General features: G+C 43.6%; 2 protein-coding genes across 3 annotated transcripts; one reads left to right on the top strand and one right to left on the bottom strand.

Moving 5' to 3' along the window:
• Positions 1 to 2,298: 2,298 nt before the first annotated feature.
• Positions 2,299 to 6,589, top strand: LOC123087231 (uncharacterized protein At4g38062). Of its 2 annotated transcripts, none has more exons than XM_044509184.1 (2): positions 2,299 to 2,459; positions 2,708 to 6,589. In XM_044509184.1, the coding sequence occupies exon 2, from the start codon at positions 2,713 to 2,715 to the stop codon at positions 6,337 to 6,339; it is 3,627 nt and encodes a 1,208-aa protein (XP_044365119.1). In that variant the 5' UTR covers positions 2,299 to 2,459; positions 2,708 to 2,712; the 3' UTR covers positions 6,340 to 6,589. The 2 variants fall into 2 exon arrangements, with proteins under 2 accessions (XP_044365119.1, XP_044365118.1); XM_044509183.1 differs by lacking the exon at positions 2,299 to 2,459 and adding an exon at positions 2,476 to 2,615.
• Positions 6,590 to 17,228: 10,639 nt separating this feature from the next.
• On the bottom strand, positions 17,229 to 23,311 carry LOC123087230 (ribonuclease TUDOR 1; the record flags this gene model as incomplete). Its single annotated transcript, XM_044509182.1, is given in 16 exon segments — positions 17,229 to 17,693; positions 18,191 to 18,568; positions 19,282 to 19,476; positions 19,562 to 19,639; positions 19,718 to 19,903; positions 19,980 to 20,210; positions 20,296 to 20,658; positions 20,758 to 20,958; positions 21,042 to 21,212; positions 21,351 to 21,458; positions 21,551 to 21,769; positions 21,851 to 22,057; positions 22,174 to 22,278; positions 22,355 to 22,468; positions 22,591 to 22,665; positions 23,154 to 23,311. Coding segments are annotated over 16 exon segments (2,970 nt in total). The 3' UTR covers positions 17,229 to 17,504.
• Positions 23,312 to 24,277: the final 966 nt, after the last annotated feature.

Genomic DNA, 24,277 nt, shown 5'->3' with positions numbered 1-24,277 from the left:
GTAAACAGAGTGGGACTGCAGAGTTGCTTCGGAGAGCGTCCTTGATAATTTGGGACGAAGTAGCCATGACAAAACGTCAAGCTGTGGAGGCACTTGATAGATCCTTGCAAGATATTACTGGTGTTCTATCTCCATTTGGAGGAAAGGTCATAGTGTTAGGAGGAGATTTCAGACAAGTTCTCCCTGTAGTGAGGCGAGGCACAAGAGCACAAATTACAGATGCTACACTAAAGAAATCGTATCTTTGGCGGTGTATAAAACAAATAAAACTATGGCGTAATATGAGAGCACAATCTGATCCATGGTTCTCAGATTTTCTGTTAAGAATTGGTGATGGTACAGAAGAATCAATCGGCCAAGATTATGTGCGCCTACCAGATGAAATTGTTGTACCATACATAGATCCAAAACACTCTGTCAGTAAGTTAATTAATGATATATTTCCTTCACTTGGCCAGAATGGAATATCACCATCTTATATTAGTACTCGCGCCATTCTCTCCACCAAGAATGAATATGTTGATGAACTAAACGAGAAGCTTATTGATCGGTTTCCTGAGGAAGAACAAATCTACTATAGTTTTGATTCAGCAGTGGATGATCCACATAACTACTACCCACCTGAATTTCTAAACTCACTCACACCTAATGGCCTGCCTCCACATGTCCTTCGACTGAAGATTAATTGTCCTGTGATTTTACTTCGCAATCTAGATCCTTTTAACGGATTGTGCAATGGAACAAGACTTATTATCAGAGCATTTCAAGAGAACGCTATTGATGCAGAAATAATTGGCGGGCAACATGCTGGGAAAAGAGTATTCCTTCCACGAATTCCTCTATATCCTTCAGAAGATGATGTACTCCCCTTCAAGTTTAAAAGAAAGCAATTTCCAATTCGACTCAGCTTTGCAATGACAATCAACAAAGCTCAAGGTCAAACTATTCCAAATGTTGGCACCTATCTTCCAGAGCCGGTGTTCTCTCATGGTCAACTCTATGTTGCTTTATCAAGAGGGATGTCAAGACAAACAACAAGAATACTTGCAAAGCCAAATAAGGAAATTGATCCATCGGGAAAAAGCACCAAAAAAATCGTCTACAAAGATGTCTTGATGTAATTTACATACAGGTATTGGTGTATTAGTCATTGTTACTTCTAATACTGCAAGTTTCTTTATGTTTACAAGCATAAAAATTACACATGTGCATCCATGCTTGATTTCATGACATTAGAAACATGCAATCTTGTGCGTGTGAATGTAACTTAAGGTGCTACCTGCAAGCATAGAATTGTCTCTGTTCCTCTTGCATTTTTTTGTCCAAGTGCATCCTTGTGGTATAATATTTTTTTCCCTTACAAATGTAATTACTGGGCAGGTTTGCAAAGCACCAAGTCCATGCGGATGCCTATTCTAGAAGAATGTCAAGAGCTGATCATGTCTACAATGGTGCAGTAGCAAATGGTTTTTGAAGGAAATGTCTCTGAAAATTGGGGAATGTCAGCTGTCTAGGGAAATATGTTTTGCGAAGAAGTTTAGCCTAATCAAAACTGAAACTTTTATGTTGCAATTTGTAAATATGTTGTTACACATTAGAGTATATTTTTTATGCTGTTCTGTAAAATCTGATAAGAAGGACAAAGCTTGAGCTTTGAAGTAGATGATATATGTACAAGTACCAAACACAAAGAGCACATATTTTTCCTCTGTTTTTTCTTTTTGTTTGAAGACAAGTGTGTCAAACTATGAATTTCAGGAAACTCAAAAAAAAAATCCTTGGGTGTTCCTACATTGATGGTTTGCTATGTTAAAGGCCAACCTCAGGAAGCCGTCTATCCGGTCTTAAAAAGAATATACTCCATCCAATACGAATTAACTGACGCAACCTATATACAATGTAAGTAAGACATTGCATAGAAGTCACGTCAATTAATTCGGATTGGAGCGAGTAACTATTTATTCCCTTTGTCCTATATTAGTTGTTGTTGATACATCCGTTGTAGCGATAACTAAAATATGCGACAGAGGGAGTATTTTACTTATTTTGAGTTGCAAAGTTCACTTGGTGATGTTGGTCTACATTCATAAAGCTACACGTGCAAAGCACGTGCCATTTACTAGTACTGTAAACGCTTCAGATTTTCCAGCCATTCTGAAAATTCGGCAAATTTCACCACATCTTTTTGGTAAATTCATGTGGACCCCACTGTCAGCCCACTCACTCATCCAAAATTGATGAACTGTCGGCCTACCGGCTAGGCCACCACCCCTCCTCCCTCCCGGCGCGGCCAAATTCAAAAGCCGAGAACGGCGAGCAGCGCCAGACGGAGCCCCCCGACCCGGCCGCCGCCACGCCCGCCCGCCCGCCCAGATCCGTTCCGCCCCCGCCGCCGCGGCCGCGCCGAACCCACTGACAAGACGGCCGGCCTCTCCGTCCCGTCCGCCCCAAGCCCCCAGGTGAGTAAATCGCAACGGCGCCGCCCAAATTCCAAATCTTTCCTCCCCTGTCCCCCGTCCCCTCCCCCTTCTAGGGTTTCCGCCCCGTCCATGCCGGATCTCTAGCCCCCGCACCCATGTCCCGCTCCTTCTTCCCGACCTGCTCCTCCCAGAAAGGTGGCGCGCTCGCCTCGCCTCGCCTTCCGCGAGATTCCGTCGATTTTCTCCCCGCGTGCCTGACTGACGATTTTTTGTTCTGATTTGGGCAGCCGAGATGGAGGAGATGAGCAAGGAGCTGGACGGCCTGCGGTGCGAGGCGGAGGCCCGCGCCGCCGAGTGCCGCGCCAAGTCGGCCCTCGTCGACGGGCTCAGGCGGGAGGCCGCCGAGCAGGCCGCGCGGCTGCGGGAGGCCAGGGCGGAGGTCGAGCGGCAGGCGGGGGAGATCGCCGTCAAGGGCCAGGAGGCGTCCTCCGCCAGGGAGGCGTGCGAGGGCCTCAGGGCCAGGTTCGCGGAGAAGGAGCAGGCCTTCCGGCACCTCTGCGCCGCCCACGACGGCCTCAAGGCCAGCCTCCGGGAGAGGGGCGAGGGCTGGGATGCCGAGAGGAGGGGGCTCGTCGCCGCGCTGGAGGAGTCCGAGGTGAAGCGGCTGGAGCAGGACGTGGCCATGCGCTCCTGCAACGAGGAGATTTCAAGGCTCAAGAGGCTCTTGTCAGAGAAGGAGAAGAGGTGCTCGGAGGCTGAACAGAGGGCTTTGGCACAGAGGGAGGTCATGATGAGGGACGACACCCTCGCCAAGCTGGAGGAGGAGAAGGCCGCCATCCAGGGCAAGCTCAAGTGGAAGGCCGAGCAGTTTCGGCACCTCGAGGAGGCTCTCAAGAAGGTCCGAGATGAGTTCAGAGACGCCGAGAGGCAGTGGGGCTCCGACCGATCAACCTTGGCTGATCAGATCGGCGCTCTTGAGACCAAGTTGGATTCCAAGACAAGGGTGGCCGAGGAGTTCCGGTCGAGGCTCGAAATGTGCAGCCAAGCGCTGGCCCACGAGGAAGGCCGCAGGAAGCTGCTCGAAGCAGAGATGTGTGATTTGAGGCACATGTATGGCAATGTGGTTTCCGAGTATGAGGAGGCCAGGTCGACCATTGAGTTGCTGACGTCGAAGAGGGACGGTGAGATTGCATCCTTGAGGAGCTCACTGGCTGAGAAATCCACTCTGCTCAATGAGATGGAGTATTGTAAGGCGCGGCTTGATCAAGAAAATGACGACCTGCGGTCTTCGCTGAAGGAGTACCAAGAGGCTCAGATCGGTGGTGCAGATGCTGCAGGGATGTTGAAGGGCCTGCAGGAGAAATTCCGAGCTTTGGAGCAGACACATAGAAGCTGCACTGAGAAACTGAGTCGTAAAGAAACAGAGTGGAAAGCACAGATGGGAAAGCTTGAGAATGATCTTGATGGGTGCTTGTCACAGCTGGATTCCAAAGATATGCTAATCCGGCAGTTGCAGAATGAGTTGCTGAGCAGTTATAGCTCACTGGAGATCCAAACTGTAGAGAACTTGGAAGCTTCAATAGTCCGTCTTGCTGTAGAGTCAAAGTTCTATGATTCCTGCTCATGTATTGATACTTTAAAGCTGAATATGCAGCAGCAGTGTGAATTTTTTGAGCAGAATGTCTCTGCTGTGAAAAATCAATTGGAGGAAAAGAACCTTGTCATTGCTCAGTCCCAAGCTGAACAGGGACACCAATTGGAGGTAATGGCGACACTGCGCGGAAGAATTGAACAGCTAGAATGTATGGAGCAGGAGCATGAAAAGATGCAAAGGCAACTCGGGGCATACAAAGAAATGCTGGACAATGCATCAAGAAATGTTCACTGCTTAAAAGAAGAAACTTCAGAGAAGGAAAAGAGCCTACAGGAGGCATTGGGGAAAGCTTTAAGTGATCTGGATGAAGCACACCGTGACCTTGCTGATCAGAAAAGCCAACTGAGCCAATTCGAAATCAGTCTCCATCAGCAAAAGCAAGCGGTGGAGCATTTGGAAAAGCTAAAGGTTGACTTGGAGACTGAACTCAAGGGTTATATGGATGACAACCATGTACTGAAGAGAGATCTGGACGTTGCTCTTAACGCCAAAATTGGAGCTGAGGTGTCTCTCAGGGAAGAAAAGGAAAAGTTACTAGGTGCTCTTAATGAAGCAAACTGTGCCCTTTCCGAGAGTAAGAGCAAGATTTGTGAGAACGAAATCACCCTTCACCAGCAAAAGCAAGAAGTAGAGCATCTGGAAGAGCTGAGAGTTGATATGGAAACTAAACTCAAGGGCTACATTGATGAAAATGATGTATTGAAGAGGGATCTTGATGTCGCGACTATTGCTAAAATGAAAGCTGAGGAGATCCACACAGAAGAAAAGGAGAAGCTGTTGTTTGCTCTCAATGAAGCAAACTTTGCTGTTTCTGAGATGAAGGAAGAGCTGGACCAACTCAAGATCAATATTCATCAGCAAAAGAAAGCAGTGGAGTGTTTGGAAAAAATAAAAGTTGACATGCAAACTGAACTCAAGGGCTATGTGGATGAAAACAATGTATTGAAGAAGGATCTTCATGTCGCGACTATTGCTAAAATGAAAGCTGAGGAGATCCACACAGAAGAAAATGAGAAGTTATCGGTTGCTCTCAATGAAGCAAACTCTGCCGTTTCTGAGATGAAGGAAGAGCTGGACCAACTCAAGATCAATTTTCATCAGCAAAAGCAAGCACTGGAGTGTTTGGAAAAGTTAAAAGTTGACATGCAAACTAACCTCAAGGGCTATAAGGATGAAAATTGTGCACTAAAGAGAGACCTGGTTCTTTCTCTTGTTGCCAAATTTGAAGTTGAGGGCACCCTTAGAGAAGAAAAGGATAAGTTATCAAGCATAGTTGATGAGAGAGACAGGAACATCGAGGAGCTTCAGCAATACATCAGTGTGCTGGAAGAAGATAATTTGGGTCAAAAACTTGATGTGGCCAGTCTTATCAAGTCAGAGGTTAAGAAATCCATTCTAGAAGTGAACAACAGGTACTCTGAAATTGTTGAAGTCTTTGACAAAAAGCTCTTGGAGCTCGAAACAAGGCTTGGTTTTTTTGAGCAGAAATACACACGCAGAGAGCATGAGGTCATGGAAATATTTGATCAAGAGGAGGCAGATTGGTATATGCTAATTGCAGAGAAGGAAAATGCTATAGCTGACATTCAACTAATTGTTGAGTCTGTTCAACTTAACATAAAGCATCTTCTCGATGCTGCTGCATCAAAGCTCTCAGAAGTTCAGCTTGAGGTCCAGCAGCTTTATGGCTTTGTGGAAAATCTGAATTCTCTGAATCTCATCCAAGAGCATGACAGTTATTTCAAAGACATGCTCATTGAAGAGTGCCAAAGAGAGCTGGTGACCCTGCAAATGAAATTAGTTCTAGAGAAAGAACAGTCGAGCAATTTGAAGCATGTTCTTGAGAAACTCAAAGCTGAAACCACTGCGGAGATATTAGAGAAGGCAAAGGAGCATCTGGAAGTAGTAAATAAGCTGAAATATTTGGAGGAAAGTAAAGAAATGTTAGAAGAACATTTGGAAGAGTTGAAATCCAGAACAAAGGATATATGTAATGTTGCTGTTGAAGAAAGGAAACAGTTAGTTGATGAGCTGAATGGAATCACCTGCAACATTGGAGCAGCAATTCATGCGGATGAAGATCTGAAGGCAAGCTTGGCAAGGATCATGCAGAAAGCTAACATTGAGGAACCTCTCTTGAGTTCTAGCAGCAAAGAAATGCCTAGCTTAGAGAAACCAAACGTGAGAAATCATTCGCCCCTGACCAGGAACAAATCTGCAGCTCTCCCAGATAGAAGGTTACCACTAAAAGAGAACAACTACTAGTCTTGGTAGGTGAAGTCAGATTGTTCACTGACATTGTTGTAATCTCTGTATCCTCCTTGTTGCCGCCGTCTGTGTTATTTTGTTTACACAGAATGGCCATGTTTATCCGAAATTTCTTCCACCAGTTGCCTTTAAATTAAAAAAATCAGGCTAATAAATAGAATGTGTTTGTTGTAGTCCATAGCCCACAACTGTACCATTATCTACTGCTGAATAGTTGGGTTAATAAACTTATCTTAATCTTTTGCAAGTGCAAAGTTCTCACCTGTTTATAACTTTATGTTATCCTGAGTTGTTATTTGTAAGGTGCTGATGATTGATGAGAATTTATGCCATCTATTTACTGGATTACAAGGTAAAAACAGTGGTAATCATCATTCTTTCTCCTGCCTCCCTCTGTCTGAAGAGTTAAAACCGCGTATCTCCTCACTATGAAATCAGGTACCAGATGAACATTTTAGCAATTACTTGTGCTGTAGAATCTTTTGATGTCTCTGTTTTCTTATCTCTCTGTGATATGTTGGGACAACTGGCTGCAAGGCAATACTAATCATCTGAGGATGAGGATCTCCATTTGGCTTTGCAGTTTTAGCTTGGGTGATAATGTGGTCTCATCCAACAGGAATGACTTTGGGGTAATAATAACCTGTCTTCATTTTGAAGCTAACTCCAATTCTTGTACCAAAGATAATGAAATCGTTTTATATTTTTTTTGTACATTTACTTCTACATTGCATATTAATTAATTGTTCGACATACACTATAATGATAATTTCCATAATAAAATAAAGATAACTTATTCTGGTTTAAAAAGTACACATAACTCAATGTGTTGCCCCAGGTTCACTTTGTTACTTCTCAATTTCTCAAACAGCGACCTCTGGTGGCATTCCATGCTTCTCAGGCCATTATCTCTCTACGGCCACTACTCATTGTTTTGGCCATTTACTTGCTCAATCAGAGGTATTGATCTTGTATGTTCTTTGTTACATAGATTTGGGTGGGTGGTAAGTTACTTTGGTAAATTTGCGAAGGATGATACTGTCATGTGTTCTCGTCTTCTGGTCCAGATCATACGCGGCAAGCAAATGAAGCAACCGCTGGTCCATTTTGATTGTACCTTGAGCCATTATCTGTTTCGAGTGTTATTTTTACTCTATGCCAGCCTCCTCCATGGTTCTGTTTCATTGTTCTGAAAAATGAATTTGATATCTCACTTAAATACTCTGAAATGGCACCGATGCTGGGCGCGTTACTCTTCTTTCGGTCAGTATGAAACTTGCTATCGTGTTTGGAATTGCTTTGACTGTTATGGAAAGAAATGCTACCATGATCGTTACTTGTGCTGATCAATGGCCAAAGGTGGCAGCCTGGAGTTTGTCTTGCTTGTAATTCGTCAACTGTACTTGTTTCCGATAATTCAGTTTCTTGATCCGTGTAAACAAAAGATCACTTTCTTGAGTGACTAACCTGGAGTCGTCAATGGAATTTTCTATGAAAACGATAGAATGATGCATCCAGTAAGTCTGGTCTACCAGCCTTATTTACGGTGGCTTGCAATAATCTGATCTGAAGATGTTCTTAAAAAACTTATGGTGGTAAACAACTGCCGCAATTTCGATTTTCTCTCAACAGAAGTACTGGTGATGCGATTCTCTCGAGTGCAGAATTTATCTTCTAGAGATTTTAATCGACGTTCCGTTGTGGATTAAAGCTTCTACTATTTTGTAGCGTAGTTCTGAACATGTAATCAACGAGGAGCAATGAGGCAGCTGATCAACATTTGTATTCTGCAACTTCTCAAAAAAAGAAAAACTTGTGCCCCAGCGAACCAAAGAATGCTCTCTTCCTGTAATACAATTATGAATCAACAAAAGTTGATCCTGGACAAATATGTTCCTAGCATAATCTTTGTTGCAGTCGACAGATAAGTCAGGAATCATCAAAGTTGATCCTGGACAGATTACTGAGGACATGAGACATTTCACTGGAAATCATCTCTACATGGCTTTACAACTTTTCTCAGGAGTACATACTATAGCAGTGACAGGACAGCTCTAGTGTTCTCTAGTGAAGAGCTAAACCCTAAATTTCGCTCCAGCTCCCATAAAGCGCTGCCGCCTCTGCGATGACGGCGTCGGCCGTCTTCTTGGCCGTCATCAGTTCCTGGCCTTGTCGAATCGCACCGTGCGAGTTCTTGGACATGGCAGAGAGAGGTGGACGCATCGGCGGCGCCGGCACGGGCGCGTACTGGTCGCGGCGGCGCTGGGGTTTGTCGTAGCAGCACTGCTGGAACTGGAAGCGGCTGTATCCGGCGAGGTCCTGCGCGCTCTGCACACGCCGCATCGGCCGCGGAACGGCGACGCGCGCGGCCGTGCACGGGTCGCTCTGCACGCGCCGCAGCGTCCCCGGGTGCAGCGGGGGACGCCCAGACGCCGCGGGACGCTGGACGCCGGAGAAGAACACCCGGAAGGTCGCCGACGGCCGCGTGGCCTGCAGGCGGTCGTACTCGTCGCGCAAGTGGGCGAGCTCCTCGTCGCAGGTGACGGACACGAGCACTTCCTCGTCGTCGGCGAGGCGGTACCGGAGCGCTGTCACGATCTTGCGGCCGCCGCTGGCCAGCATCTCCTCGAGCCTCGCGGCCAGCTCCCGGAAGGAGACCCCGCGCGGCACGGCGAGGACGCGGGTCTCGCCTCCGACGTACCGGACCGCGCCGTCTGCGGCGCAGGGCGCGAAGCAGCCGCCGTGGCTGCACATCATCCTCAGGCGCCGCTCGGCCGTCGCGGACGCGGAGCCACTGCCGGACGCTCCTGGTGCTGCTGCCGCTGCCATGGCTTGGTCGGCGAGTTGGCGAGTCGTGTGGGTAATCGTACGTGGAGATGAGAGGAGATCGGCGTGAGTCTCCAAATTTATGGACACGCTACGCCTACGCGTATTCGATGTATGTATGTATAGGCGGCGCGTGAGTACGGTTCCGACTCAGAAGTGACCATGCATGAGATGACGATTCAGATTCACATGACGTCACGTACGTGCAACCTGGCAAAGCTTCCTTCCCGCCCTTTTGATGGGCTGTTAATTAGTCAACCGATCCAGCTCGGACTGGATTCCCAAGAAAAGGACTGGATTCCTTTTGATGGGCTGTTAATTAGTCAACCAAGGCAATAAATTTTGTGGCATTTTATAGAGAAACCATTGGCATTTTGTAGGAACCTTGGCATTTTTTAGAGAACCATGGCATTTTGTAGGAACTATGTCAATTATAATGTATATACCATGGCAAACCAAACATGTTTCCCCATTGTATTTTTTTCGTAGAGAACCATGGCATTTATTTGTAGAAGCCATGGTATTTTTTATAGAAACACTAATTTTTTTAATATATACACCATCATGGCACAATCCTGAAATATTGTTTGTTTTCCGAAACCCCTAAAATATCACGGCACATCCCAAAAACCCATGGCATTTTTCCGCAAAATATCATGGACCGTGTCATTTTAATTTTTTAGACCATGGCATTTTTAATAACTATTCCATGGTAGTTTTATTGAATGTAGCATGGCATTTTGATCATTTACACCATGGCAACTATATTATTTGGAACATGGCAAATTATTGAACTTACCATGACATTTTTTCAGTGAACACCATGGCATTGTATTGTTAGTTAGTCCATGGCAAAAAAAAGTAGAAAGTTTCCATGGCATTTTTAATATATAAGGATGGTAATTTTTTTAAATGGCATGATAATTTTCAAAAATTATCCTCACAATTTTATTATTTAAGAGCATGAAAATTTTATTATCAATAGCACAACATTATCACTATTAAGAGCATGCCATTTTCCCTTAAAATAGATCATGAAATTTTAATTTTAGTAGAATAAAAAGATGACATTTTTATTATTAATAGCATGGCATTTTCACTATTAAGAGCATGTCATTTGCATTAAAAAAAGAGTATGACATTTTTATGCTAATAGCATGGCATTTTTCACTATTAAGAACGTCATATTTTTCCCTTAAAAAAGCATGGCATTTTTCATATTTTAAGAGCATGGCGTTTTTAATACCAATAGCATGGAATTTTTATTATATTGGACCCATGGCATTTCTGTATGACTTTTTTTCGAAATGTCTCCATGGCAAGTATGTGGATAATTTTTTTGAATACAATGATCACAACAAGTTGAAATTCTTGCAACAACTTGCCATGTAATCATTTTCACCATTTTTGTGGAAAAATTAGGATATATTTTTTTATATTTTTATGTGTTTTTTAATTTTACACCATCGCAAATTCATGTGTTCTTTTATAATCTAACACACATGATTTTAGCAGCGTGAAAATTGGGCGTTTTTTGTCGCCCAAGCAGAGGAATCGATCTATAAGATCAGTCGTGAAGCCGAGAGGGAGGTTCGCGCTCGGGGTGCTCCCCTGGCAAACAAATTGGTTTGCTCGCTCCTCCTGATCGAGGGGAACGAGTCGTTGGGAGCACCTATAGGGTGCCTTAAACGCCCTTGAGCTTTTCGGCACCCACGCGCCCCTGCTCATGGGTCGGCCCAAGAAAGGAAGACAAACGCTCGATAGTTACTCTGAGTCGCTCGATCACCTTGACACGGCCGCGGTTGACCACTTGTCTGATCAACCGTGGGCAAGTGAAAAAACAAAAAATAAATAAATAAATTTAGAAAATAGCAAAAAATCCCTAATATTACAAAATTTGTTCTTAGATTTGGAAAATAGTTCGTAAACCATAGCAGGGTTCGCAAATTTGAAAAATCATTGAATTTAATTTTTTTGAAAAGTTCATTGACATTGAAAAAATTCATCAAATTCAAAAAATGTCATCAAACATTTAAAAAGTTCATCCAATTTGAAAAATATTTCATAAAACTGCAAAACAATCATCGAATTGGAAAATTTTCATCAAATTTGAAAAAACTTCATCGATTTTTGAAAAAAAATCACCAATTTTGAAAAAAACAATATCTACTTGAAAAAGCTCACAAAAGCTGAAAAAAATTGACCGAATTTTAAAAAGTTCATGCAATTTGAAAAAAGGAAGAGGGAAAAGAAAAAAAATGTTGAAATCCTACGTGGAAACAAAAAAAAACAAGAACAAGAAAAAACAATTGGGCCGACCCGCTAACTGGACCTAGTGTATGGATAACCCTCTAAGCGGCGCTTAAGGGTTTAGGGATTGCCCGAGTCGTTCGGTGGCAGCAGGGCTCCCAGGGAACGGACGCCAGGTTTTAGGGTCCAAATTTTATGGTCCTGCAAACTAGTTTCTTTTAGGAAGGTGTTGAGGTACATCGCCTGTTGTCGGTGGCGGGTCAAACAGGATAATCTCTTGGGAAAACAAGAAACACGGGGGAATCTGATTTCGTTCAAAAGATTTTTTTTTTCTCTTGGCTTTGGGCTTTAGGGCAAATGTGTTCTAAACAAAACGGGGATTTTGGGAGAGAATTTCTAGCACGCATGGGCGGGCACACAGATTGTGGGCTGCCGATCTACGTCAAGATTTGAAAAGTCATTTGTGCATTTCATGTATCCGCGGTCCTATATCCGTGCGGACATATCTGTAATCGCGTCATAAAGGGGAAGCAGTATACCTTTCCGTGGGACCAAGGGACCGTTCCTCAAGTGATAGATATTTTCGATCAACAGTCGGTGCAAGAAGGGTGTAGTAAAACCGTAGAGTTGTGCTGAAACCGTTCACTCTGTTCTTCTTCTTGAAGTCCCCCTTTTTTTTGTTAGATGTTCAATGAGTAGTGGATAGAGGAAAATGACCGAAGCTATTCTGTTCTGAGTGACTAAGAGGCGTCAATGATAGTAACAACAATGAGAGAGCCGAAGAGGTATAACAGAACCTTATCCGGCACAGGTTAGCTGTTTTGTTGTATGTTTGATCTTCTTCAAATAATCTTGTTGGGACAAGTTTTGCATATGGTTGCTATGTATTTAATCTAAATTTCTTCTTTCTACTTCTACTCATTTGTCCTCTTTCAAAAACTCCGGTCTTTGGCTTATTGAATCTTTCTACTAAGAAAAATTTTGCTGTCGAATCTTAGAATGGGAATAGTAATGGATGCATGTACTTTATGAGTCTAGAACATGTTTGTAAGTACCGGTAATAGAAACTTGGACACTTGGGACAACATGTCAGTTAACTTGTTCTAAGTTCGAGAAGCTTCAACAATACATGTTGGAGTGAAGATGGAGTGGAACTTCAGCTTCTATTTTAGGGCTCCTTTGATTCACTCCAACCTTTTTTTTCACTTCCTTTATTTTTCCCGTGGCATCAAACACTTTGTGCCAATCCTATGGGATTCAAGTAGACATGCCACTCCATCTTTATTTCTCTTATATTCCTGCATTTTGAGAATCCTACGAATAAAAGAGGGCCTTACAAGTCAAGTTTTGTACTCCAGGGAGCCAAAGCAGCATTGTTGCGTAATTATACCCCTGCTGGTCAGAGTCATTGTTGGTGATAAATACTAGAAAGGGTTTGTGATGTATTTTTGTGTGTGTAAAGAATGTTCTTCCTGCAATATAATTCTGATGAATCGCTAGAACCAGCAAATATGTTGGAACCATCAAAGTTGATCCTGGACATGAAAGATTTCATTGGAAATCATGTACTACATGGTTTTACAACGAATTTTCTTCCTTTAGTAGGAGTACATAGCAGTGACAGGACAGCCCTGGTGTTCTCTTGTGAAGAGCTAAACCCTAATTTCACGCCAGCTCCCACAAAGCACTCCGATCCGGTTCTTATCTGCCATGGCCGGTTCTTCTCTGCAATTAGCATATACCAATCTGCTTCTCGCCTTCGCGGCCGCTGCCTTGTCCGACAGCAGCTCCTCGCCTTCTCGGATCGCACCGTGCGAGTTCTTGGACATGACGGAGAGCGGTGGACGCATCGGCGGCGCGTGCTGATCGGGGCGACGGCCGGGCTTGTCGAAGTAGCAGCACGGCTGGAAGCGGGCGAGGTCCTGCGCGCTCTGCACACGCCGCATCATCGGTGTCGGCGCTGGACCGGCGACGCGCGCGGCCGTGCACGGGTCGCTCTGCACGCGCCGCAGCGTCCCCGGGTGCAGCGGGGGACGCCCAGACGCCGCGGGCCGCTGGACGCCGGAGAAGAACACCCGGAAGGTCGCCGACGGCCGCGTGGCCTTCAGGCGGTCGTGCTCGTCGCGCAAGTGGGCGAGCTCCTCGTCGCAGGTGACGGACACGAGCACTTCCTCGTCGTCGGCGAGGCGGTACTTGAGAGCTGACACGATCTTGCCGCCAGCCATCTCCCCGAGCCTCGCAGCCAGCTCCCGGAACGAGACCCCGCGCGGCACGGCGAGGACGCGGGTCTCGCCTCCGGCGTACCTGACCGCGCCGTCCGGTCCGCAGGGCGCGGCTGCACATCATCCTCAGGCGCCGCTCGGCCGCCGTGCCGGACGCTTCTTGTGCCGCCATGGGTTGGTCGGCGAGTCGGCGAGTCGTGTGGGTAATCGTGGAGATGAGAGGAGTTGGGCGTGAGTGGTGGTACCCGTATGCCGCGCACGCACACGCACCGTGCCGCGCGTCTCCAAATTTATGGACACGCTAACGCGTATGTACATAGGCGGTGCGTGAGTGCGGTTACGATTCGGACCATGAATCATTCACATCGTCACGTACGCCCAACATGGCAAAGCCTCCTTCGCTTCTCGTGGAGAGCAACTAGCGCTCCGAAGCCTCACAACCCTCAGCATCATTTGGACTCTCAACCGTTCGTCATGTGTCACGCTCTGAGCATTTATTTATTTTTTGCTTTTTCAATTTTTCCGCACATGTTTCCGGTCTTTTAAACGGTTTTTTGGATATATTTTTTGACGTTTCGATTTTCCGCCGGTCTTCCTTAGTTTTTGGATTTAAAAAAATTGCACGGAAAATCACATATTTTTCGTGAGAGTCATGATTTTGCTTTCACGAGAGGCATGTTTTTGCTCACACGAGAGTCACAGCCGTGCCTCTCGAAAATGAAAAGAAAAACGTGTTTTCTGTTTTTTTCCTTCCGCGAGAGGCACAGCCGTACCTCTCGAAAACGAAAAATAAACGCATTTTCTTTTTTTCTATCACGAGAGGCACGGTTTTGCTTCCGCAGAGGCATGGTTGTGCTTTCGCGAGAAGCATGGCCGTGCTTCCTCGGAAACGGAAAAAAAAATGTGTTTTCTCTTCTTCTTTTTCTTCCGCGAGAGGCACAGTTGTGATTTCATGATAGGCACGGGCGTGCCTCTTTGGAAAAGGGAAAAAACCCGTGCTCCCGATTCGGTTCTTTCGTCTGGTTTTTTCATGAAAAAAGTTCGTCAAAACCTATCAAAATGGACTCTAATTTTGAAGATCTCGACGCGACGAATTCAACGGTGAAAGCGGTTCGAGATTTGGGCGCGCGGTTTAAGAGAAAAAATGTTTTGAATAAACGGATCTAGAAAAAAAGGAAAACTCCCAGTTACGACAAGTGGCGCACATGCAACGAACCACTTGTCGCAACCTGAGAAGATGGGAGTGATCTTTGCAATGAGTACTCAATTAGTGTTTTCGCTTCTCGTGGGTCTGAAGAAAACTCGGTGTCGATGAAGTGGGCCGGCATGGATGTCGGCCCGTGTCACAACCCAAACATAAAGATGGATGAACAACCGGTTTCTCAAAAAGAAAAAAAAATGATAGATGAACAACTGGATTCAGTATCAATCCATGGATCTTCTCAAAAAAAGTACCAATACATGGATACAAAAATTTTATTTATTTTTGAAACACGGATGGATACAAATTTGGGATACAAAGGATTTAGGATCAGAATCAGCAGGAAGGAGAGATGAGATACAGGATGCAGAAGAGTGAGGAAGGAGAACACGAAGATGAGAAGCTAAAGACGTTTCAATGTATTCGCTGCCCTCCTTTGACTTTTTTTTAGAAACACACGCACTTTATTGCATATAAGTTCAATGTTTACAGGATACATAAATGAGCAGGTGGTGCATCAAGCCACACATGCCGCCCTGCCATACGAGCTAGTCCATGAGGCTCTCCATTACATTCCCGCTATAGCCCATGGCCTGTATGCTGCCCCCCTCTATCTATCTAGCTTCTCCTCCTTTATAAGCCTTTTGTCTATTTGCGTAGCTGGGCCAAGCCCATGGCCCATGACCCATTACATTGGGAAGGCCCTGGATATGAAGAGGGTCATGACCTTTGGGGCATATGACATTCTCACCCCCTTAAAGCGCGGCTTGACCTCAAGCCGGTGACACTATAACGAAGAACAACAAAACCACCCATAGTCGATGGAGCTTTGTATCTCTCTTTCCTGATAGACATCCAACATCATAATCACTCTTTGAACTTCTATGTCCAAACTTGATCCTCATCTTAATAGTTTCCCGACCATGAAGATTCAAGATTCTAGGATGTTCGTCGAAACCAAAAGACCACTTGAACAATTGAGAAAAGCACAAGCAAACCAACAAATTATTCAATTGATATGATTACAATGTTTTTTGATGACTCCTAAACCAATCTGGACACTACAACGAGGATGGGTGGGGATTATGTTAGATATTTAGTGTGTTATTGTTGGTCACAACATGGTTTTATTGACCCAGAAAAAAGAACATGGATTCCATTGAGTGTTGGAGATAGTAGCCATGGTAAACGGGAAATTCTGAATCCATGGAAACAGAATATCCCCTTTTTCGTGTCCGCTCCACTAGAAAACTTTGTTCCGTTTGCACGTAAGAAACTTTGTTTCCATTTCTATTTTGCAATATTTTGTTTCCATTTTCATATTTTCTCTTCATTTTCATTTTTCCGTGGAAAAGTCCAGAAAGTTTTTGCTCTACTTTCATCCCTACCTACTTGTGGAAGAGGAATCTGAACATCCGCAGACTATTTCTCTTCGTCTCTTTAATGGGTCGATTTGAAATTATAGTTCGCTCCTCTTCCATAGATTCCTTCGGTTACACGGCTTTGCACAACCTATGACTTTCATTTTCTACTTGTCATCATGATGTCAGGTATGTAGTCGACAGGCATTAGAGACAAACATACAGACCTCCTCAAGAGAACAGCCGAAGGAGGAGGTGCCCACTCTTGACCTTTCCTCTTGTCTTCATAATTGTCTGTGCAGTTTAATCAAAATAAAATGACATCAGCGCCTTAGCATTTTGGTGACACTGTACAAAAAAATTAACTTATCTCATGAAAGTGAGGTATGTATGCACCGCAAAGTGGAACAACCAGTCTCCAAAACCCCGCCTCTTGTGATCCCATAGATTCCTTCGGTTACACGGCTTTGCACAACCTATGACTTTCATTTTCTACTTGTCATCATGATGTCAGGTATGTAGTCGACAGGCATTAGAGACAAACATACAGACCTCCTCAAGAGAACAGCCGAAGGAGGAGGTGCCCACTCTTGACCTTTCCTCTTGTCTTCATAATTGTCTGTGCAATTTAATCAAAATAAAATGACATCAGCGCCTTAGCATTTTGGTGACACTGTACAAAAAAATTAACTTATCTCATGAAAGTGAGGTATGTATGCACCGCAAAGTGGAACAACCAGTCTCCAAAACCCCGCCTCTTGTGATCCTATACAAGCGAGGGGCGATAAGCCTTTTGTGGAGCACTTTTGTGCAACTGCTGGCTTCTAAGTCTCTAAATTATTGACAGAAATAATACTTGCAAAGGCATTTTGAACAATGAACATAGACTTATGAGTCCCCAACGTGCTGCTAAAATGCCAGGTAGCAGATTAGATGCTGACGAGTAGAAAACCATATTTACCAGCGAATGCAAAACGAACCATAACAACAACACAGGATAGCATTTTAGTCACTTTATTTGGTATATTAAAGTATCAAACCTGAATTTAATTTCCATTTGACTGCAATCCTCAGTATTATATGTTCTGTCTCTACAAAGAAGAAACGCAGTCCACAAAGGACACAGACCTTATTGAGCTTAGGGGAAAAACAATGTATATAGTTCTCTTCTAATTGCATAAATATAGTCTTCTCTCTCTCACTAGTTTTCATATATAAGCTCTCGACTGAGTTCCGCTCGGTGTCCAAAACTTTCATATCTAAACCATGACTGCGCCACTGCCTGCCGCGGCATTATCTCGTCTACCGACGCGGCGGGGGTCTCCTCCCGCCTGGAGCTTGATCTTCCTCGTCAGATTCGACGTCTCCATACTGCCACAGCCGCAGCCTTTCCTTCTTCGCCTTCTCCTGGAACTGTTCCAGATTCTCGAGAGCTGTCTTCCTCTCCTTGGTGTCCCATCTCTTGCCCCTTTCAAGTCGGGCAAGCCCTTCCTGCACATATTAGCATGAGCGTATTAGGTTTAGGGATCGAGATGAGTTTTCCAAAATACATAAATATGCATCTAGGTTAGCTACCAGTCTTAATAATGTTAATGCGGAAAATAATTGAAATATAACTCGCATGTCAACCTCAAAAAAAGTAACCGGCACATTATTACTCATACGATGTTTCCATAACCCCCAGAATATGTATGTTTCTTCAAGCTTATGGAAGAAACTAGCTGATATCACAATACTAAATAAGCATTTTCAAAGTACACTTCCAAAAAAATTACGGAGATATTATATCATTGCAATTTCGATCTTAAGAAAATGTGAGCTATACTGGGTTATTGTGTAAACCTACTCAAACTGCATAAGCAATATTCTCCGGCCTATTTTTCATAGCAAACTATTTCCATAAAGAAAGCTCCTCATGGAAAGATCAAAGCAGACTTTGCAGAAACCCACCAGCCAGTAAACAATGCATAATAGTCAATAGCACAAACCTCGAGCATGGCAGCATTGATGCTGGATTCTGTCTCTGGATCAACAAGAGTCACAATGAGAACAGGTCCAGTGCCTTGTCCCTTCACTTTTCCACCAGTAGTGTCGCGCTCTTCGATCATTGCCCGGTATTGTTTTGAACTGCTTAGCAAGCATTCACTAAGATACTCTGCTGCTTCCTGACCATTATCATCTTCCAGACCAGGCACTTTGATGAAGGCAAGGCTGCACAGCTGAGCAAGAGGAGGAGAGGAGGATACTGATGGGTCTGCAGGCCGGATGCGGTTGTAAGGAACCACTTCTTGGTTACCAAAATCAATGTAGAATACTTCAAATTTGTCATCTACAGACTCTACAGCTCCTCGGGGTCCATTAACAATCTGCAGGAATTATGATGGAAATGCTCCTTAGGATATTGTACCATTTTATTATAAATAAATATGTAAAACTAATTAGTACCATGAGAAGAACAAGTATTACTCCCTCCGTTTTTATTTAGTCGGCATATTAGCTTTAGTCAAAGTCAAGCTTTGTAAACTTTGACAAAGTTTATAAACAAAAATATTAACATATACAATAACAAATCAATACCATTAGATTCATTATTGAATGTACTTTCACATCATTTTGATTTTTTATGACAAATATATTTTTTCTATAAACTTGGTCAAACTTTACGAAGTTTGACTTCAGTCAAACCTAATATGCAGAGTAAATAAAAACGGAGGGAGTAGCATGTAGCATTGCACTGAAATGGGACATCAAGCACCGTATTTTCAACAATACTGTCAACTTGGCAAGATACTGCTAATAGTATTGTCATGTGCACTGTTAGGTACTCAAGTCTGACACTCAGCATCTATCACTTCACCTAAATGATCCTAACAAGCACACCAATTCCTAAGGTCCAGTGGCTTAAGTAGAAACTTATATTTGTTAAATGCGTCAAGCTAACAGCTAATGACAGGTCTAAGTATCTATTATAGACATTGCTGAAACAAGAGTCTGAATTTAATAGCCAATCTATGACCGTGATACAAGAATAATTAGTTAGTTTTAAGTTATAACATGAGTGAATTAACTGTAGTCATACCATGGCTCTATTCCAAGAGTTGTCGAGGCTAAACTGAGCAAGAACTATCTCTCCCTTCCCAGGATTAAAAGCACCAATGACTGGTGCCTCCTTAAGTTTCAAGGATGCAAGCTGTTGTTGGATGGAAGCTACTCTCTGGTCACCTACTGTCTGGGCATAGAACTTTCCACCACCAAGAACTTCAGTAGCAACAACCTGAAGTCAGGTAACAGAGCCATGTCAGCACTATTTCAGTAACGACAAAAAATCAACAACTTCCAATGTTTTTTCATCAACAAACCTTGAGAATTTCCTTTTGTTTGGATTCAGAGGCTGACCCATTAGTAACTTCTTCACCCTCGACGTAGTTCTCCCATATCTTGATAAATAGGTGTCAGTAACAATAAATAAATAATTATGTACTTCCTAAAAGATGTAGCACGGTATAACAGGTTACCTTCAGTTTCTGCTGCTTTGCTAACTTTTCAGCTCTTGTGAGGACATGAGCATCTGGAATCCTATCCAAGCCAAATGAACTAAGCTTGGCCAAGCCAGACTCTAAAAGAACAGAACCAACGTTGGTCTTCGACTCCCACAAGGAACCTATGAATGTTCCAGTTCTATCAACTGTTTCAACCTCAATCTGCAAAATGATTTGGTATCCTTCAGATACTGGAGATGGAGATATGGACAAAGCAGAGAGGCAGCAAACACCATACCTCCACATCACGCTGTAGAATCATCCTCCTCATCAAAGCAATAGCTTCGCTCGAGTAGGGCTCATCTTTACCAGGGCACCTAACACCAGACAATGAAAAAGCGATGCTGCAAGTCTCCTTTGGAATTGTCAGTTTGAAACGATGACCGCTGAACACATATTCAACAACAGCAGTATGCCTTCTATTCCGCTGCAGGAAGGGAAGGAAATCTTTGGCCTTCTTAGAATTAACCTGAGGAGTGCAATCATAACAATCTATTAATAAAGGTGCAGAGCAAATGTCAAAGGAAACTACTGGAACAAGCAAGAATGCCAACCATTGTTAAATCGGTTATATGCATCACAGGAGGAAGTTTGTCAGAGTGAATTCCTTTCTTTGCTTTCTCAGCACGTGAGTGAGCCGCTAATAGAGCATCAAAATAATGTGATCTTTCCTCGTAGTCACGGTGTTTTGATATCTCAGCGAAGCCCCGTGAGAGCAAAAGCTCAGCAACATTAATTTTAGGCTGGGTGCCTGTGCTTGGAGCAGAAGATGTGTCATCTCCGTCCGCCGGTGATGGCGAACCTAGAAAAACTGAACCATAATCCAAAACTCTGGTATCAGCCGAGTTCATTACAGGCACAGCATTCTGTCCATCCATGGTGCTGATCCTTCTAGAATATTCCATTTCCACGGTCACCTGAAATTTTGAAAAAAGGGATATATCAGTCACTTCTCAACTAAGAATCAACTTCTCATCATTGTAACTTCAGTAAGAATATGAGCAGCCCATACATACCTGTTTGCCAATCAACCGTGTGCGCAAGAATTCCTTAGATTCACGAGCAAATTTGTCGGGCTTGTTGTCCTCCCTGCGAGGATTGCCTAGCTTAGGAGCTCTAATACTTGAAAGATTAACCCGCCGTTCTGCTGAAGGACTTCCATAAGGAGCAGCATCATCAGCAACAATAATACAATCACCACTCACAACTTCTACCACCTACAAAGACATCAATATGAACCAAATTAGTTAAGTTACAAGAATCATGATCAAAAGACTGCTACTGAGAACATAAAACCCACTTTTCCAGTGAATTTCTGATCATGGATTGGCTTTGAATTTGTCACTGGTGGCTTAAATCCAGTCCAAATTCTCAGCTGTTCCTTTTTTGCCTGAAGTTCAGCATTCTTCAGCTTTATTTTAACTTCAACATCTAGCATGTTCGCACTCCACTCCACATATTTCGCAAGACCCTGTAATGGGAAGGTTACAGAACAGTTAAGAAATGCAAAATGTCTGACAAATTAAATGAACAATTTAGCTATTCTTGCTTCTTAGAACATATAATGTGAACCAAAAATGATTATGGATGAATGAATAATTAGTCATACATTTTCAACAAGCTCAAGGGACAAGTCCTTAGCAGTGTCACCATCTGGGTAATACACCGAACCAATTATATTACTGAAACTGTCTGTCCCCTCCACCACAATTCGCACCTAGAGAAGAAATACAAATCAATACTGATTAAAAGATGATACATGTTGACTGTAAAGATGGGATAAAACAATTGAAAGAAAACGTGGCTTACATCTCTGTTCAGAACTCGAGTCTCTGTGAAATGCTTAGCTTCTCTTCCAAACCTATCTGGTGGAACTTCAGTAGAGGCTGTCGATGCAGCAAGCCTTTGTGCTGTTGTCAGTGGTGCAGGAGCTTCCCCAGAATCATCACCATTTGTAGTGCCGTTAGTAGTGCCCTCTGGTTCGGCAACAACAGTAGGATTCGGTGGTCGTCTCCCCATGGACGGAGCCTGCATTTCATCATTCTCAATATTTACTTTCTAACAGAAAAAATATATATGGAATCAAATAAAAGCTATTGAGAAGCACACCTGCACTCCAGCAACATATATCTGGACAAATTGGAAACTTGGAAGCAAGTAAACACGAATGGTACTGCCATCACGAACTTGTTCAACAATGGCTTCCAGACTCTTGCCTTTATTGGCAACTGCAAAACCCTTTGCATCAAAACCACTAAGTTCGCCAATTGCTGATGGTGGAAGATCTCTTATCGAATCTTCAGCAGCACCAGGTTCCTATAAGTTGGCAGAAAATAAGAACACAAAATTAGGTCATCATTCGATAGAACAATTGTGTCATGCAATTCAAAAGATGCTTGCAGGACAGCAGGAACCCCAAAAAGAAAGCAAACCTTGCTCCAACGGCCTAAACCCTGTTGCTTAGCAACTTCCTCCAACCTTAGAAGCTCAGAGACATTTGGAAGTGGTTCACCCCCCTTGGGGCCTTGCTCCTTTACCTGATCAAATAAGATCAAAATTTACCAAAACATTTGGCACAACAAAACAATTGAAGAAAAAGTGAATGGTCATTACCCTTGCCCATCCTGCAGCAACCACCAAGTAGGCAACGTTCTTGTCGCCAAGGTAGACAGTGCCAAATTCTCGTCCGATGTTAGGAGCTGTGTAATCCACTCTAAATGTGACCTCCTGCAATAGTTTTTAGTTTTTCATTTCCAAGTGAAAATAGAAGTGGTTTTTATGTGATTACATTCAATATTAATACATGCATAGGAGAATTTGGAATAGATAACAAAAGACACATCGTGTACCTTTCCTACGCAGAGTTTCCTCAGATACTCCCTGCTTTCCCAAGCAAATGGCTCATCCACTCCACCACGACGAGCCTAGAGCACCACAAATATACGGATTCAACAGACAAGATTAAATGGGGAGAAGAACAAAATGTACTGCACAAATAATATGAACAATTTATTATAGATGCATTCCTAAGTTTTAAATTATACAAACAGAACACAGTCAAAGAGTGGGAATGATAATGCAATGATGGAGAGAAATTCTTGTGTCAAATACGAACTTCCATTAGCTCACAAGTGTAGCATGTAAACATAATTCACTATAGAAAAGGGCGGAAGCAGATCCTGGGCAATCAAGGTTTCAACTCAGGGCCTAGATCCAAAAGCCCATAGAAACTACCATGTAAAACAAAACAAAAATGACCAATACCCTAGATGAGCAGGCCTATATCTAGCGCTGTCTCTGACAATACACTAAACCAGTGACTTACTCTAAATTAATGGAGGAAATGAACACATGCAATAAGTTAAAATGTAAACCATATTCCCCTTGGCTAAAAGTGCAGATTGACTCTTACCAGCCTTGGGGCCATAAGGTATGACAGAGTGATGGACTTCTCTGGCGGGATCTCTGCCTTGGTGCTCCCCATGATGAGAAGGCAGTCTCCAGACGTCACAGCCTTCACCTTGCCCCTTAGCCATCCTGAAGCTCCTGTGTTTGCTGCCATGATGGCACCTATATTTGCAATCAAAAGGAAACAGAACTTCATTAGCTGTGAAGTCAAATTTAGTTGAATCCTCCATATAATTCAGCAATTCTTCTGTTAATAATACATGCATTTTCATAACTTTCATTGCATTTGGATTTCACAGGCCATAGGTGGCTAGAAGGAAAGTACAACATGACCGGTCACATGTGAATTGAAGATAATTAATCACCACAATGTTAAAATTTTCACATAAATCACTGCTGCTTTCTAAATGTTGCAAAATCAATCCACTCCAATCCTAACATCACAGAATCTTTCTGTCACGGCTCAGAGCATCGCATAACGGCGGAGCAGTGCACACAAAACATACGAAGCTAAATATGACCTGATACTGACAGAAACTCGTCCAGGCAGACATGCACAGAGCTACAACACTAGCAGCCTGCGTAAATCTGTAACTAGCCAGTTAGTTAGAAAACCTCGCCAGAATTCCTGAGCCTCCGGATCTGTGACCCAGCAGACCTGAACCGCACAGGCTTGTTACATGCCGTGTTGTTCAGAACGCATTGCACTGCTTGTGGTGGGCACAGGCTAAACCCTCCCGAGTGCAGCCTTCCCCCCATGTTTCCTTTTCCGGAACGTGTTCACTTTTAGCAACTTCCGATGTGGTGCAAGGGTCTGATGTGATGCCCCCACCCCACCCTACTACACGCTGAACAACAAACATGCTCCTACAGATCTGCGATGCTCGCCGCTGACAGTGATACCCGCCCTGCCGCCTCGTTTTGCGGGAAAGCGCTGCCGTAATTTTTTTTTGCATGAAAAAAACACTAGATCTACGTTAAACCCAACACAAAAAAAAAACATATACAGTGCTTCCAATCGGATCTAGGAAAATCTACCGTAAACGACCACGAACCACCACACGAACGAAAACAGAGCCCGAAAACAGCCGAATCAGGAGCACTCTGCTCGACATCTGTCGCGCAGAT

Source organism: Triticum aestivum, chromosome 4A, assembly GCF_018294505.1.
Source record: "Triticum aestivum cultivar Chinese Spring chromosome 4A, IWGSC CS RefSeq v2.1, whole genome shotgun sequence".
Taxonomy (NCBI): Eukaryota; Viridiplantae; Streptophyta; class Magnoliopsida; order Poales; family Poaceae; genus Triticum; species Triticum aestivum.
This window is presented reverse-complemented; position numbering and strand designations above follow the sequence as displayed.